The 18,412-nt window shown below is 39.1% G+C and overlaps 1 protein-coding gene across 10 annotated transcripts in view; it reads right to left on the bottom strand.

Moving 5' to 3' along the window:
- The window catches only part of LOC129943338 (calcium uptake protein 3, mitochondrial), a 63,101-nt gene extending 52,762 nt beyond the window's left edge, over nucleotides 1–10,339 (bottom strand). For 8 of the 10 annotated variants that reach the window (XM_056052690.1, XM_056052698.1, XM_056052692.1 and 5 more), the window contains exon 1: nucleotides 10,090–10,338. In XM_056052690.1, coding sequence (XP_055908665.1) covers nucleotides 10,090–10,311 — 222 coding nt within the window. In that variant the 5' untranslated portion in view covers nucleotides 10,312–10,338. Of the gene's footprint in view, nucleotides 1–10,089 lie in introns of all 10 variants that reach the window. The other 2 variants (XM_056052694.1, XM_056052689.1) reach the window with 1 other exon arrangement.
- Nucleotides 10,340–18,412: the final 8,073 nt, after the last annotated feature.

Genomic DNA, 18,412 nt, shown 5'->3' on the forward strand with positions numbered 1-18,412 from the left:
TCTCAATGGACCAGTAACAATACTGGACATACTACTATTCTAGACAGTTTCAGATCTATCCCAGATCGCTTAGACTATACCACCCCAAAAATGGTATTCGGTAAAATCTTCCATGTGTCCATCCCTTCAAGATTCTCCTGGGAAGAAGAGAGACCCCTGGAAGCCGATGCGGTACACTTCTATACTGACGGTTCAAAGACCGATCACGGAGTTGGAAGTGGTATTTATTCAGAACAACTGAATCTCAGTCTATCCTATAGACTTCCCAATCAATGTAGTGTATTCCAGGCAGAAGTAATGGCAATTAAAGAAGCACTATCCTGGCTCAAAGAAAACGTTATATCTTGTAAGGATATACGAATCTTCTCAGACAGCCAAGCCGCTCTTAAATCTCTCGCATCTGTCTCCACAAACTCTCGAACAGTCCACGATTGTCAATCATCTCTGAATGAGATGACGGAACAGTTTACCGTTCACCTCATTTGGGAGAGAGATATTCCGGGAAATTGTAAAGCCGATGAGCTCGCCAAAAACGGAACACTTCTGCCTCATATTAGACAAAAACATAATATAGGAACACCACTTGCTACATGCAAATACCTTCTCAAGCAATATGCTCTAGAAATAACAAATGCTAGATGGTCACAAAGTACCACCTGCCTAGCAACCAAGCAAATATGGCCAAGTATTGACTTAAAACGGTCAAAAGGCCTGATATCACTGAACAGACAAAGTATAAGCTCTACAATTGGAGTAATAACGGGACACTGCCTTATAGGAAGACATGCTCTGAGGCTATGGGTCTACACAAATGACTTCTGTAGAAGCTGCATGGACGAGGAGGAAGAGGAAACAGTCCAACACCTTCTATGTACATGTCTAGCTCTCTCCATTAGAAGGAATTACTTTCTCGGTAATCCCTTCTTCGATAACACCAGTGAACTGGCAACGATTGACACAAAACGTCTCTCTAAAATGTGAGCAGAAAAGTAAAAGGACAGGGGCACGATGAGAAGCTAATTTTAAGGCTAACCAAATAAAATCTGTTCTTATCTTCTGAATTTCTCAATATTTTATTAGAAAAAAAAGGTCACGGATAAAAAAGTCAGCAACGAATTTATTAGAAAAAGAAGCATTTCTTTGAAGTAATCATCGAAATGGCTATGCAGTTATGTATAAAAGCTATCATCAGTTTTAAAAATATAAATGAAAGACTTAAGTTTGCTAATTAACACATAACATAGGATACGTATTCTTGGAATAAAGTGAAACTTTATATTTTAACGTTAAACTTATGATAATATTATAAATAAGAGATTGATCACAGGTTCAAATGGAAGAATGTTTATGGCGGAAAGCAAATGAAGAATTTTCTCATAAGCATACCCGACCATGGCGGTCATGGTATAAAGATGTGATGCAAGTTCTGGTGTTCGGAACTAAGATTATGTGGAAGGAAAACTGTATCAAATGGCTAACATCAATATTTTGAAACAACAGTTCTTATCCGCTGTCGATAAACTCCTAAAAAAGTCGCCTGAGTTAAATGCAATTGAGCATATAATGAGTGGATAAACTGGGAAGTAGAGTTACCTTATAAAGATTGAGGAACTTAAGACGTGCCCTCAAGAAGAATGGCAAAAAGTAAGTTCTGAAGTATGCTAAAAACTTGGCTCTTTAATACTTTTACTCCACTAATTATTCCGAAATAGCAACACATGACCCTAGTTTTGAAAATGAAGTGATCTCCACCGTAATTCCGTTGAGAGAAACCAATTCTGAAACGTTGAAAGCATTTTCATTGACTAACATCGCCTGTTCTCCAGGAACATTACCGTTCACTTCTCCAAACATTGTCAATGTCTATAGATCAATAGTAAAAAGTGATCAGGCATTGATAACATTTCGAATTTTATTTTTACAAAATGCCCGTTCTCTCTGGACACGGTGTTATCAATTGTTTTTAACCAGTGCATTAATAATGGTTACTTTCCGACATCATGAAAACAGTAAAGATCTTACCAATATCAAAGAAAAAAGCAAGTCGAGAGGATGGCAGCTTTCAACCCATCTCCCTTTTTTCAAACATCTTTTACTTTTTGAATGGGTGCTGATTAAACCCCTAAACAAGTTCTGTGAAAATAAAAAATCATTCCAAAAAAAGAATTTGTTTTTAAAAAAGGCAATTCCACTGAACATGCATTGCTTCTTTTCCTAGATAAAGTAGTTTACAATCTTAGGAATAAAACATGTACAGTGTGTTTGGATATAGACCTTGAAGATTAGTTTTGACACTTTGGTCTTATTCTTAAACTCATCTAATTGAATTTTCCGAATTGGAACTTCTACAATGTATAAATATATATTTATGATGACAGGGTTCTATTCACTATGCTGATGACTCAATTGTATTTGCAAGTGATGTTCGACCAACCTTAGCCCTTAACAAAATAAAGCAAAGACTACCACTTGTGGAAAATTATTTTAAAAAATGGAGACTAAAAATTAACACTAGAAAATGTCGATTGAAATGCTTTAGAAATGAGAGCGGAAAAGAACATTATCTTGCAGTTAATGAGAGTAAATCCCTTTACCTTACAATTAATAAATTTGAAATACAGTTACTTTCAGAAATAAAGTTAAAAAAAAGGCGAAAATGGCAGCTGGTTCATTGAAAATACTATTTATCTCGAAATTTCTGCAAAAGAACACCAACATTCTAATGTATAAGTCATTAATAAGACCCATTCTTACGGACGGATTCTGCATTTGGTTTACCATATCACCAACAGTTGCCAAAGAATTCGAGAAATTTGAACGACAACTCCTGCGACGATGCTGCGGACTTTTTAGAAAACCAAATAAAAAATGGTATTCCAACAAAACAATCTACGATTCAACACAAGTAACACCCATCATGCAGTACCAATCAGACCTTTTTTTGAAAAAGATATAGCGCACAATCTCTCATTCAAACCCACTAATAGGATCCTTAATAGAATCGAACACCACTGACAGTGTTAATGACAACTTTTACCTTTGACCGTTCAATTGTCTCAACGAGGGGTCAATCGCTCTTTTACGAGTAAAAGCAGATAAAAATTCAGGCCAAATTCCGTTCGGCATCTCCTTTGAATTATAGAGGTTGATTAAAAAAAATTGCACAATTTACTTTTATACTCTCCAAATCGTACTTTACAAATCGTAAATATTTGATACTTCAGTGATGAGTTAAGGAACAATGCGATGACGTCATATTTTAAAAAATTGTAATCTTATAGTTAAGAAACCACAATAGTTAACGGTTAGTAAAAATATGTTTTTAGAGATAACCGTCACAAGCAGCCCTTGCTGCGTAACTCAATTACCTCTGGAAAGCGCCGTTTTGGTACCGCCAAGTCGTTGGACCTATGTATTGAAAAATTAAAAAACAAAAGAGAAAACGGCTTTTTATATTGGTAGGCCATTCCTTCCTGGATATGGTACCTTAGAATGTTCCACTTGGTTGGATTTTGTCAGAAAAATGTTGGCCTTCAAAGCTAAAAAGAAATATTTACATTTTCCGCAAGTGAGCTATGAAGGGCCGATCCTTGTCGGGCCAACTCAGCAATCCTATCATTTTCATCAATGCCACTATAAACTGCAACCAAAATAAGATTGATTTGGAGGTTTATGTTTAGGCTGAATAGTTTATCCCAACATGGTTGGACCAGTATAGAGGATGTTGTGGCGGAATTGATACCCATACTAGCGCCTGGCTGTCAGAGCAGAAAGCTGTTTCTATTTTGGATTAAGTTTGATTTGAGTATTTTGCCTCTCGGATTCCTAGTAATTCCGCTTGAAATACACAGGCAAAAGCAAGTAGCCGAGGAGACTTAGAGACATTTAAGAACTTAGAAAAGATTTCTGGGCTAACTCCACACTCCATCTTTGACCCGTCAGTAAAGATAGTGGTATCGAAGCCTTTCATGACATCCTCCCAATACTTTCAAGCAGGAAAGATGACTTTAAAATCTTTACTGAGGTTTAAGGCGGTGCATTAGTCGGTGTCTGTAAAAAAAATATCCTATGGAATCAGTTCATTGATGTTGCCATGCCCATAGGGTATGAAAAATCAACACATGATGGACAGAGTCGAAGGGTCCTGTGTTGCCGCCACTAGCTATTTCTCGTAAAGCGAAGGCCACCACACATTCGATCTGTAAGACAAAATATGACCTACAACGGCTGTACACCCTTAGAAAATCATCTTTGATTAAAGACCCCACCTTTTACCCAAAAGATTTTCAAGGCACAAAAGGTAATGCAGACCATCTTAACCCGTTCTTCGATGTTTGCTTTACAGTTTAGTTTGGGATCTAGAATATCTCCTAGATATTTCGCGCTGCAGAATAAAGACAAAATTTGACCGTTTAGTTGGGGTAAGGTATCTCTTCAGGACCGGGCGGCAGCTTGGCGTCAAAGCCTGCTGCCTTATCTCTTGCGGCCAATACAGAAAAGGGAGTAGTGGCTAACCATGGACTCTCCTCTGCTGTTGGTAGCAACGAGAATAAAAAGGTAGCGATACCTAATTTCAGTAGTGGCAGGGTTGTGAAAAATGGCCATACCACTACTAGTGAGAATACTTCCAGAAATGGAAAACTCTCAAAAGGCCTGTATAGACAAAGGCGGCAAGCGGCGAAAATCTTAAAGGCGTCTGGTGCATCATCGGGGGCTGAAAAGACACCGCAGCAAATCGCTAGCGTCGAATGGGCCAAAAGCATACTGGCTACAACAAGATCCCATAAGGACTCTACGTCCAAAAGAGAAAGGTCTCTTGAGGGGGCCGCACCGACACCAAAACGGCCTCGGGTGCATAAAACCAGCACTCCCCTCAATCTCATCAGGAAACAGTCCAGTTTCAGTGACGTCGCGAAGGTGAAGTTTGGCCAGGTGCGAAGCTCGAGGTTTTCGCTGTGGAAGACATTCCTAGCAGACCTAGAGCCCGCATCTGGATACCTATCGAACCTGCTGGTATCGAGGACATTCTCGAGATGATCAAAAAGTGCAACCCGTCCCTTCCGACGCATAACTGGAAAATAGCCAAGCTAGAGGAAGTGAAGGGTCAGGGAAAAAGATGAGGTTAACGCGGAAAGCGGGCCCAAAAAACTACCGAAGGTGAACTAGCGGTTGGTGAACCTGGGACGTCGTCTTCTCTTCCAAGAAAGGGTGACGATGCACGCTTGTCCTCTCTAATCGCGACTACACCCTCTACAAAAGTAGTAGACAGTCCATCCTTAATGGAGACTGAGGACGACCTTAACATGATCCTTCTCTTGGGTTCATCCTCAGACTCAGAGGATCAGAACAAAACCGTGGTGGAGGTTGATCTGCCTAATTGTAGCCAAAATGCTGCAGTTAGTACAGATTAATCTCCAGTAACGGGGAAGACATTGTCCTGATCCAAGAGCCATGGATTGTAGGATCCGTTGTTCGAGGACTCAGGACTCCTGGATACTACATACTTTGTGTGACAAATAAAGGTGAACCTAGATCTTGCATACTAGTGAAACGTAGCATTAATGTATTTTTACTCCATCGTTTCAGTGACAAAGATACTACCGTAGCTAGGCTAGAAACAACCAAAGGAAGTTTCTGGCTGGCATCGGCGTATCTTGGGCATGACCACCTTGGCCCTCTCCCTGGAAAAACCCTGGAGAAAGTCGTCGCTGAAGCGGAAAGGCAAAGGATCCGCCTAATTATTGGGAGCGATGCTAACGCTCATCATACTGTATGGGGCAGTACGAATATCAACGACAGAGGTGAGTCTCTTTTTTATTATATTCTTGGTACTAACCTCTTAGTAAGTAATGTTGGAAATGAACCAACCTTCATAACTAGAACTCGACAAGAAGTCTTAGACATAACTCTTGTCTCAGATAGTATACACCATATGATCTTGGACTTGAAAGTATCCAAAGAACACTCGTTCTCTTATCATAGATATATTCAGTTCAATATAAATGTGGATGATAACCTGAGTCCATTGACTTTTCGAAACTATCGGAAAACTGACTGGGCTTTATACAGGAACTCATTACAGAGTTTTCTAGAACCTGGACTATCTAGTCCATCCTCTAACGCTAACGAACTTGACAACAAAGTCAATGACCTTACCTCAGCTATGAACAGATCGCTAGAAATTGCTTGTCCACTTATACACATAAGAGGAAACCACAATGGTGGACCTCAGAGCTTGACTCGCTCAGGAAGGAATGCAAGAAACTTTTCAACCGGGCCAAAGCTGCAAGACTAGCCACTCATTGGGACTCCTACAAAGAATCCCTAAGAATCTACAAGAAGGCACTAAGGAAATCCAAGCGATCTTCTTGGCGATACTTCTGTGGCATGATAGAAGAAACTTCTGAAGCCTCTAGGTTACGGAAAATACTTTCAACTAATCCAGCTATGCCAAGCTGCTTGAAAAATAGCTGCAGGACAAGATGGAATAATACCACGCGAAGTACAAAAGACTTCTGATATAATTGCACCAATCCTTGAGGCAATTTTTACCAGCTGTCTTTACCTGGTCCATGTTCCCTCGGCATGGAGAGAAGTTAAAGTTGTTTTTATACATAAAGCAGGTAAATGCTCCCAAGTCAATCCTAAAGATCTACGACCTATAAGTCTATCATCATTCCTTTTAAAGACCCTGGAAAGATTGATTGATATCCATTTAAGGGCACGCATCGATACAAGACTTCTGTCTTCGTCTCAACATGCCTACTGTAAAGGTAAATCGGTGGAAACAGCGTTACACACTTTAGTATCGAATATTCCCTCCATCATAAAGAGTTCACTTTGGTTGCTTTCCTTGACATCGAAGGTGCCTTTAACAACGTGGACACATCTGCAATCACATCTGCACTGACATCTTCAAATGTAGAGAGTTCGCTTCGGGAGTTAATTCATTTAATGCTTACTAGCAGAATAATTAACTCAAAACTGGGCAACTCTTCTTGCAGACGATTCGTTAGTAGAGGGACACCGCAAGGTGGTGTTCTATCCCCTCTCCTCTGGAACCTAGTGGTGAATTAAATCCTAACTAGTCTGGATGCGGAGGGTTTCAGAGTGATAGCCTATGCGGACGACGTTGCTATAGCAGTTTCAGGAAAGCATCTTAATATCCTAAAAGAACTCTTACAAAATGCCTTAGACAGACTAATACTTTGGGCTGATCGGTGTGAACTGGGTTTTAACCCACACAAAACCGATTTGGTCTTATTTTCGAGGAGATACAAAATTCCTTTTGACAACCCTCCTTATATTAAAGGAATCCAATTAAAATTCTCAGACGAGGCTAAATACCTGGGTCTTGTCTTAGACAAAAATCTAAATTGGAAACGCAACGTACAGGAAAGAGTCAAAAAAGCACGTGTAGCTCTCTTTGCTTGCAAAAAAGCTATTGGTAATAAATGGGGTTTACAGCCCAGAATCACGCATTGGCTATACACATCGGTAATCAGACCGATTCTAACGCACGGTGTGGCAGTATGGTGGACTGCTTTAGAGAAAGGTATAAACAGAGATAAGTTAAATAAAGTCCAACGTTCAGACTGCCTATGTATAAGCAGGGGTGGAATCGGCTAAGGTGATTGTTGACTATCAATTTTTTGATAGTCAAATTGACTATCATTTTCATTCCGTCTGCGTAAGATGATTCAACTCAATTCAATTCGATTGAACAATTTCAGATTCAAATTGTCAAAATTCGTTGTTGCCTTGGTGAAATTTTAAATTGATTCTTATAAAATATCTAAATAAATGTTTTAAATTGGCTGATTTTGAATAAAATTGTTACTTTTCTTACTTTTTTCGAATGTCGTAAGCTTTGTCGGTCACAGGAATGTGTTTTTTAAAAGAAACAAAGTGAACTAAGAAAATTTTCCAGTCGTTTGTGTAAGCGTCTGGTAGCTCTATTCGGAATAAACAAATTTGTTTGAAAACGACTATCACATTTTTTTGTGATAGCTTTTTAGGTATCAATTTGACTATCACCTTATGTAGATCAAATTCTATCATTTTGATTGTCATTTATCAACAATCACCTTAGCCGATTCCACCCCAGATCTCTTCGCACGACACCGTGTGCGGCACTGAACACCTTGCTCTACCTTACACCTCTTGACATATTTAGCAAACAAATAGCTGCAAGCTCGGCTATTCGCCTCAATGCTTTGTCGCAGTGGACTAACAACAATATTGGCCACTCCGTAATTCTAAGGTACTTAGAATCAATTCCAAAGCACACAGACTACACCATCCCCCAACTACAATTCGACAGAAACTTCCAGATTTCTATACCTACCAGATTTTTTTTGGAGGATAGGACATTTTTGGAGGATGAGTCAATCCATTTTTACACCGATGGCTCAAAAACCAAAGAAGCGGTTGGTGGAGGTGTGTACTCTGAACGACTGAAATTAAGTCTCTCATTCCGCCTTCCCAATCATTGTAGCGTGTTCCAGGCGGAACTTTTGGCGATAAAAGAAGTCTTGTCTTGGCTCAAAGAAAACGTGATATCAACATCTGATATCCGTATTTTCTCTGCCAGCCAGGCCGCTATCAAATCTCTGGACTCTGTCTCTACAAACTCTATAACAGTCCATAACTGTCGATCATCTCTAATGGAGATGGCACAACAGTTTAATATTCACCTTTGCTGGGTGCCGCGCCATAGAGACATTCCAGGTAACTGTAAGGCAGATGAACTCGCCAGGAACGGTACAGTACAGCCCATCCTACCACGTTTGGCAAGTACTGGCATACCAATCGCTACTTGTAAACTGCTGCTAATGCAAGACGCTGTGAGGAGGGCAGGCATTAGGTAGAACCTGGTGTCAAGTCACAAAAAACATCTGGCCAACACTGGATTTAAAAGGTTCAAGGTGCTTGCTCTCTCTAAGCAGATCGCATTTAAGCTCCATAATAGGTGTCATAACCGGAAACTGTCTAATAGGAAAGCACGCCACGAGACTAGGCGTATTCTCAAATGACTTTTGCAGAAGCTGTATGGACGAGGAAGAGGAAGAAACGGTTCTTCATCTTCTCTGCACATGCCCTGCACTAGCTCGAAAACACAAGAATTACCTAGGAGAATTCTTCTTTAACGATCTAAACGATCTAAATCATATCGGTATAATCAGCCTCTCACGTTTCGTAAGGGACTCAAGCTGGTTCCATTGAGCTTAGGAGGAAGCCTCAAGATTCATGTGGTATCACAATGGGCCATTAAACTGGCGTAAGTGTGTCCGTTTCATCTTGGATAGCCACTATAACCTAACCTAACCTAAGGTAAAGGGAGATATTTTAGTTTAGGTCAGAAAGAGCATCAGTTCATATTGCTGTGATTAACACCTAGTTCACTTCTAGTGGCCCCCTACTAACTTTCTTCAGAGCCATCTCTGTGAAAGCATAAGCTACTGCCGTCACCCCTCAACTTTGTAACTTTATGAGAACTATATTCATGACCAAAATCAATAAGAGCGGGGAGAGAACACAGGCCTATGGTGTTCACATTAAATTCAGTCAAATACTTCAATTCTGTTATTTAAAAAAAAAATTGCACAAATGTCCTTGGAAACTAATGCGTAAATCAATCACAAACTAAATTTAAAAACAAGCTTCAAATGACGCAATTAAAAGCGTAGAAATGTTCATAAACCTGTTATCAAGTGAAAAAGATAAAACATTGTGTTGTTATCACATGACAAACAAAAATTATCTCATCCAAAAACGTTCACATTGAACTTGAACTGATATTACCAAACAACTATTTCATTAATTTAAAGAAAATAAATCTAGTTTTGTTTGCCGGTTATTGTTAAATGTAAGCCCCAAAAATTATTTGTTTTGGTTGTGTTGTTCAGCAGCACCATCAGCTTAAAATTTGACAGAAGCTACCGCAATGTAAATAAACAACATTGTAAAGAGAAATTTCAATTACAAATAAGAGAATTCGATTTAAAAATAAAATACACACCCACTCGAAATTCTCTTTTTTTCCATTTTTAGCAAAAATTATATACACACTCGCTTATACATACACACCTTTGGTTTGAATTTTCTAAGATTCATCGCTTTTACTTGATTTGATTTTACTAAATTTGTACACGCAAATGCGACGATTCCACCACCGATAATGCAAAAAGTACGAATATACGTTTTTGAAGATGTTTTAACATTGCGAAAATTACCGAAATTTCGATTAAATTGTGAAAAGTTTTGCGAAAATAGCAAAGAACGACGAGCCAATCGACTAGCAAACGCCATAGTTGAATTTGAACTGAAAATTTAAGAGAATATTGAAGATGAACGTTAACAAATGTCATTTGCTGCTGCTGTGTTCATATGGAATAAATACGAATAACGTAACGTAATTGTAGGGCAGAGTTGCCATGATAGAATATTTTTCGATACATTAATAGTACTCGTTGTTATAAGTTCAATTTATTTAATTTTAATTTTCCGATTATCCATTTCAAATTCAAATACTTCTTAGAACTTCTTAAAGGGGCTAAAATAAAGGCTTTTTGGGATTTGTCTTTTTCAGAAAAACTCAATCATATGTCGGAATTACATACATGGATTTTTATAAAACATATCACTGACTGCTTAAAATAATTTTGTTTTTATTACTATTAATTACTATTATTAATTTCACAATGGCGATTGTGTAGGGTTTTTGAATTAGTACCAGTGTTTTGTTGGAAAATCTATCAATAGTATGACAGGATTTTACACGAAAAACAAAAGCAATTTCCGAAGTATGAATACTACCGATAAAAGTTAAAGTAGAATCTTACTATGGATGTGTTTTTGACATTTAAACGAGTCTCGAATGGATTTCGTTATGTGATTTCGTTTTCAAATATTGGTACAATTGATATTGCATTTGTGTCACGATGGCTGTGTTCGTTGAGTAGTTGTGCACTTGGCATCACGTGTTTTCTATTTGCGAAAAAAAATCAATCTGTTACTGTTGATATTATTTAGTTTTTTTTTTTATGAAAATGGACTAATTGGGCTTATTTTGGAAGAATAGAAAAGATAATTAAGTTGTGCTATGTTTTCACTAAAGATTTATCTCAGTTTAGATTAAATAAATCTTTTTGCTGTTTCCACCGCACACTTCTACTCTGAACGTCGAACTTGTCGAGCTGTAGAAGCTGAGTAAGTACAATGATTCTCGAGAATTTTCTCCAGATGAGTCCTGAAACTCAAGAACGTTCTTAACCCTCTACCTTCCCAAAATCATCATCCATTCCCACATAAACAAGGCATACCAGCCTACGTTTATGTCACCAACTCCCATCCCACCTCCCACGTTTGTAATGGCGAAAAAGCTAGCAACGGTCCTATCTCCTATACTCCTTCTCACTCTAGATAACTAAGCTGAATTGCTGTTACCGAATCCCAATCTTTTCCTTACACGTCAGAATTATGAATCAACATCAACTGACTCCTCACCCTTTCTCTTCCTCCGCAACCACCTCTCATCTATATTGGGCGGGATCTAAGGTCTTAAACGACCCGTGCCGATGATCAGCCTGGCTGGGGGCCCAATTCAAAAATAGCCCAGTCTCTAACGGAGTATCCGAATACTTGGCGACCTCCGGATTAACTAGCCTTATCTGTACATGCGAATCTCTGTGCAGATGGACCTTTTTTCTTCGCGTCTCGTGGGACCAAAAATGAACAAAACTAACAACAAAAACAAAAATAAAAACACATATGAGACCGGTATCTCTTCAGGACCGGGCGGCAGCTTGGTGTCAAAGCCTGCTGTCATATCTCTTGCGGCCAACACAGAGAAGGGAGTAGTGGCTAACCATGGACCCTCCTCCGCTGTTGGTAGCAACGAGAATAAAAAGGTAGCGATACCTTATTTCAGTAGTCGCAGGATTGTGAAAAATGGCCCTACCACTACTAGTGAGAATACTTCCAGGAATGGAAAACTCTCAAAAGGCCTTTATAGACAAAGGCGGCAAGCGGCGAAAATCTTAAAGGTCTCTGGTGCATCATAGGGGACTGAAAAGACATAACGTCGAATGGGCCAAAAGCATACTTGCTACAACAAGATCCAATAAGGACTCTACGTCCAAAAGAGAAAGGTCTCTTAAGGGGCCGCACCGACACCAAAACGGCCTCGGGTGCATAACACCAGCACCCCCCTCAATCCCATCAGGAAACAATCCAGTTTCAGTGACGTCGCGAAGGGCAAAGTCGTGGTTGCGGTCATTGGCAGGGGCGATGATGATGGCACAATATCGGCTGATCGTTGGCAGTTGGTCAAGGTTATGCTCTCGAGTGGCTTTTTGAGCGTTTTGAGAGAGCTTCCAGGACCACTTCCTTCCATAAGCGATGGGGGTTGGCATCAAGGCCATGTCAAACCAGAGGTCTTGTGACCTTTAGAAGCTTGCTCTCAGCCGGTTAGGTGAAGTTTGGCCAGGTGCGAAGCTCGAGGTTGTCGCTGTGGAAGACATTCCTAGCAGACCTAGAGCCCGCATCTGGATACCGATCGAACCTGCTGGTATCGAAGACATTCTCGAGATGGTCAAAGTGTCATCTCCAACAACGGATTCAGGCTGATCGATTTCGCTGTGGGGCGAGGCGTTCTGGTAGCTAGTACGTAATTCAAACATCTTAATATCCACAAGGGGACATGGAAATCTCCGGATCAATCAACTGTCAACTAGATTGACCACATTGCGTTCGACGCACGACACTTCTCCAGTATACAGGATCCGAACTTTCCGAGGGGCCAACATTGACTAGGACCACTACCTCGTTGTAGACAAGGTACGGTTACGGATATCCGGATCCAAGCCAAAACAAGGAAGTACTGTGAGAAGATTCGACGTTAGAGGGCTACAATCGCAAGAGACTGCCATGTCCTTTTCCGATCGAGTCTCTAATAACCTCCTAAGGAGCCCTATGCTGAATGCATTAAGCATTGAAAACCAGTGGCAACATTGCCTTGCAGCCATCAGAGATGCCACCACTGAAGTGCTAGGTTTCACACGGCCACCACAGCGAAACCCCTGGTTTGACGACGAATGCCGGCAAGCGCACGCAGCGAAACAAAAGGCATTTAAAACAGCGTTGCCGGACCAGAGCTGCTTAGATTTAAAAAAAAGAGCACGAGAAGCCCGCGATCAAGGAGATAGAGGGATGTCACAACAGGAATGAGGTGCGTAAATTTTACCAAAAGGTAAAAAAAAACCTCCTAAGGGTACCAGTCATGAACCGAAGCCTGTGAAGATGATCAGGGGAACATCGTTGTAGAACCGCAGTCTATGTTGAGAATATGAAAAAACCACTTCTCCAAATTATATAATGGCAATGACGAACCGAATTCCGCTGTAAGGGAGAAAGAACCACTCAACCAAGGCAATTCCGCCTACCCGACCTTGACGAAGTGAAGATAGCTATATCTAAACTGAAGTCAAACAGGGCTGACGGCATCGCTGTCGAACTATTCAAAGCAGCAGGCGAAGACTTGGTAGGGAGCATGTACCAACTCATCGGCAAAATATGGTCGGAAGAAAGCATGCCCGATGAGTGGAATCTCAGCTTAGTGCGCCCGATACATATGAAAGGAGACCCTCTAAATTGCGCCAACTAAAGAGTCATATTCTTACTACAGCAGATCTTGGAAATAACCCTGGAACTTCAAATCGGTATCCACCATCTCTTTATCGATTTTAAAGCGGCGTATGACAGCATAGATGGGGAAGATCTCTACAGAGCAATGTCAAGTTTTGGCATTTTGGTTTTACTCTAACGCAAAGTGTGTCTTAAGTTAAGTTTTAAAACACTTCAATGTTCTAATAACCCTTATTTTTTTGTAAGAGATAATTTCTTAGTCGCCTTGTTGCATGGACGTAAGACACGCGAAAAGAATGTAAGATTTGTTGAGATCGAATTGGTGACATCATCCGTCTTTGGGAGAAAATGCAAAAAGGCTGGCAAGTGAGCATAGTGTGAAAAGCAATAGGTTGTGTATAGGGACTTAGGGGGCTAGAGAATTGTTGAGACTAAGGTTTGATGAAGGCAAAGGATGAGTTGGCGTTGTCAATACCATAATCAAAATTTAACTGAGTGTCGCAAATAACTCCTAGGTCGCAAATAGAATAAACAGATTGAATGGTTACATCGTCCATGCTGTTATTTCGGCAGGGAAGATGTGGTCGCTTACAAGTGAATTGGCATTTAGCTATATTGAGTTCTATGAAATTTTGTCGCACCATGAGTCAAGATTATTTTGTAGTAAGACAGAATCAGATGGAGTAGAAATAATGTAAATAGATAAAGTTGAATTATTAATTATATTATTAACGTCGTTGAGACAAATACCAACTGACCAAGGTGGCTCCCTTGAACGACTCCTAAATTTGCATTAAATGGGAACGAAGATTTGCATTAAATGGGAAATTAAGGGCTTTAAGTTTAAGATAAATAATTTAGCGACTGATTTTTCAAAGGCTATATTAAAGTCTGTATTGATAACGTCCACTTCCTTCCCTTTCTCTAAATCGTTTAGGGTTTTGGACACAAATTCCGTAAGTTTGGGTGTAGTGGATCTGACTTTTAAGAAGCCCTGTTGTTGGGGAGAAAAAATAGGTCTACAATGAAAATAGAGAGAGTCGTAGGCAATGCTTTCGAAGAGCTTGAGTTCAATTCCCAAGCTTGGCTATGGGCCTGTAGTTCATAACGTGTTGCTCCTTTATTATTGACAGGAAAAATAAAGTAATCTTTCTAAAGCTTTGGGAAGATAGCTTGAGAAATGCAAAGAAGGAACAGTATTAAAAGTCGTCAATAGAGGGAGATTGCACACTTTTTTAATAATATTGCAAGCAAACCATTGGGACCAACAGAGAAACCATCTTTAAGTAGATTTAAGATTTAACTGTATGTCAACAATGTCATCACTAATTTCTATTTGGGCAAGGGAGGTGCATGAGGTACCTTTTGAGTAATCCACGTTTCTGACGTTTCGAAGGGTTCGTTTCGTAGATCTTTATTATAACAGTGAAGATTGAGCAAACTATTGCAGCGGTTTGGACAATCTGTACCTACCAAGCCTTCAGTTTCACCTGAATTAAAAATGAATGTTTAAGTTTTCAGTATACTTAAGACCGTTCTTGTTTTTTTTTTAATTTCATTAATTCAAACATAGTTTTTCAAATATGAAATTCTTACTGCATGATCACAAAATACATGATAGTGTTTTCAAAACGTGTATATTAGCAAAAATTAATTTTAGATATTCTTTTCATGCACCAAAAAGTAACATTGCACTCCTTTGCATAAACTCATTCTAATATTGTCATAAAACATTTTTCAATCGCCATTAATGTCAGGACATATTATGATTATTCAATGAATCAAAAAATCTGTTCGCAAATAACACAATCACGCCCAGACAAAGGCGCGACACAACATAATATTCGAAAAGCATGTATAAAGGAGGTGCAATACCTTTCTAACTCTATGGTGGTTTTCAAAATTCATTCCACAAAATTTCAAGTGGTTTTCGGTTCTTTCTTATTTTTTTTTTGGGTAATTTGTGTCAGAAAAAAATTAATAATTACATGTGAAACATTCCGATCATGTTAATTCAAATCGTGATTTATGGTCCCATCTCACATATGGATATTTGATATGGTTAATTTTCGATAAAGATCTGTGAGTAGAATAATTTATTGATAAAATCAATAATCGAGAGTGCATTGAATTTCTATTTTGACTATAGCAACATCAAATTACGAATTACGATCATCGGTTCAGTTCATCACATTTTGCACCTCTTTTCGAATAACGAATAATAAGTGTTTAGATTTTATAAAGGTGTATAGAGTATCCGACTTAGTCTCAGACTCCATGTCGTGTGAAAACTATAATTGAACTTGAACGAAGGATAATTGTAAATTATGCGTATTTAGAAGGTGTTCTATCTGCGCACTTAGAGATATGCAACCAAGATTGGAAAATAGATTGTTAAATTATTTATCGAGGAGATATCTTGTCCGATAGGATTGAAACACATTCTGTACACCTACTTTATGTCCGTTGATGGTACAGCTCGAAGATGCGCACGACGACGACGGTTACCGCTATGGTGGGCTAAACATTTAAGCTGAGAAACACATCTATTTTTGTAGCTAAATTGCTGGTGCTGGATCTCGAAAAATTAATATTTGGCACTATTTTGCTTGCATTCTTTTTGCACTGATTAAGCGGTAAGTAGTAGCTATCATTGAAACTAATTATTGAAATTTTTTAAAAAGTTAGCTATCATTGAAAAATATTTGTCATTGGGCAAACATTTCGTGATACAATGCAAGCATTTCCCAATTGAAATAAAGCATTTGGGGTTAGAGTTGATCATTGAAAGTAAAACTGACTCATCAGCTGTTCATCGAAAACGATTTCATCATTAAAAATGAAAAACCAACTGATAGAAAAGTTGTAGGTATAATCATATATTTGTTTAGTACAAAAAAAACTACAACTGATCACCTCCATTTTGCCATCAAACATTCGAAATTTGACTTAGCAGCTTTAAAATCTCGAAACAAAATATTTAACAATGAAAACCAATGATAAAAAGCTGACCCTTGGAAAATGTAGTTTCAATGTAAGCTATAAAATCCCTATCAAACAAATTCCAATGATCAGTTTCAATGATGAGAGTCAACAATCTCCTATAAATGACCCTAGGTTCAGTACTTCAAATTCCTTTACTTGTAACTTGTACCTATAACTTTCAAGAACTTTGTTACAAGTACGAAGTACTTAACCTTACCCTTTGGCAATACTTAGTTCTTCAAATTAATTACTAAGTTTCTTAAGGTGGCGCTACGGCCCTGTGTAAACTAGGACCTCACCCAACAAACTTCGCCATCTAGCTCGGTCCCTAGCAAGATGTTCCCAGTTGCACACTCACTTTCCATTTTTCGCGCCAGCTGATCTTCGGTCTTCCTCCACTGTACTTTCCTGTGGGCGTAGATTCGAAGAATTTCCGGGCCAAAAAGTCGCTCTGCGTGACCCAGCCATTTCAGTTGTTGGGCTACTATCCTTCTATAGATAAGTCTACGTTCCTATACAGTCCGTACAGCTCGTCGTTCCATCTTCTCTTGCACTCGCCTTGTATGCATACGGGACCGTGCGCAGATCACGCGAAGAACTTTTCTTTCCAAACGACCCAAAGTGCTTCCATCTGCTTTTGTCATGGTCCATGCTTTTGCACTGTATTGCAAGTCTAGGATGATGAGAGCTTTACTATTTCATTGCTTTCTTAACAAAAAGAAACAGCCCAGCGATTAGGAGGAATAATTCTTAGCTTGATCTTAGCGCTGGTAATGCTTTCTGCTTTCAAAGCGAAGCGTAGGTAGACAAAGTCCTTACCTACCTCCAAGTAACGTCTGTCGATGTTCATTCTTGATGACGCCATGTACTCTGTTTTTCCCTTACTAGCCGCTAAACCCATTTTTTCTGCCTCTGTCTCAATACTCACAAAAGCCCCATTGCCATAACGCTGAGTTCTTGTGATTATGTCAATGTCATCAGCATATGCTTCCAATAGGATAAACCTTTAAAAAATAGTGCCTCTAGTGTGGAGGTGTGAGCTCTGCACTATTCTTTCAAGTACGATGTTAAAGAAATCGCATGGAAGCGCATTGACATTGTTTAAAACCTTTATGGAAAATATCGAATTCTTCATGGTCACCCTGCACAAAAGAGAAGAGTTTATCAGGCATAAAGCTCAATACAAATCGTCCCTGTAGATACTGTTATGCGGCCTTGAAATCGATAAAGAGATAGTAGGTGTCTATTCAACTTCTTGGGTTATTTTCCAGGATCTGTAGTAATGTGAATATTTGATCGACTGTACACTTTCTTGGTCTAAGGCCTATCAGGTTTTTGACATTAGACATTAGACGTTCACACATTACGGCATTAGACGTTCACACATTACGGCTGACAAGATTTTGCAAGCGATGTTAAGCAGACTGATTCCTCTATAGTTGGTGCAGTTTATCGGGTTTCCTTTCTTTAGTATTAGGCAAACAAAAACGAGGTTCCAAATTATCGCCATCGTGGCATTCCAGCCATCTGCTCAAGATGCTTTGTTAGACTTCATCTTTGATATGGCAATCTTTACTTCGTCTAAGTAGGGAAGAAGGGATTATTGGCTTCGTCGTCTATATTGAATGGATCTTCTTCAATCTTATTTGCATTTATTTCTCAATACTTTAAAGCTCATTGCATTCCTGTATAAATCGATTTCGATGTGTCTTAATAATAATACTTAACACCCGTAATGAAACATTAAACTAAGCCATACTAAATCTGCTACAATATTAAA

Source organism: Eupeodes corollae, chromosome 1, assembly GCF_945859685.1.
Source record: "Eupeodes corollae chromosome 1, idEupCoro1.1, whole genome shotgun sequence".
In the NCBI taxonomy this organism is placed as follows: Eukaryota; Metazoa; Arthropoda; class Insecta; order Diptera; family Syrphidae; genus Eupeodes; species Eupeodes corollae.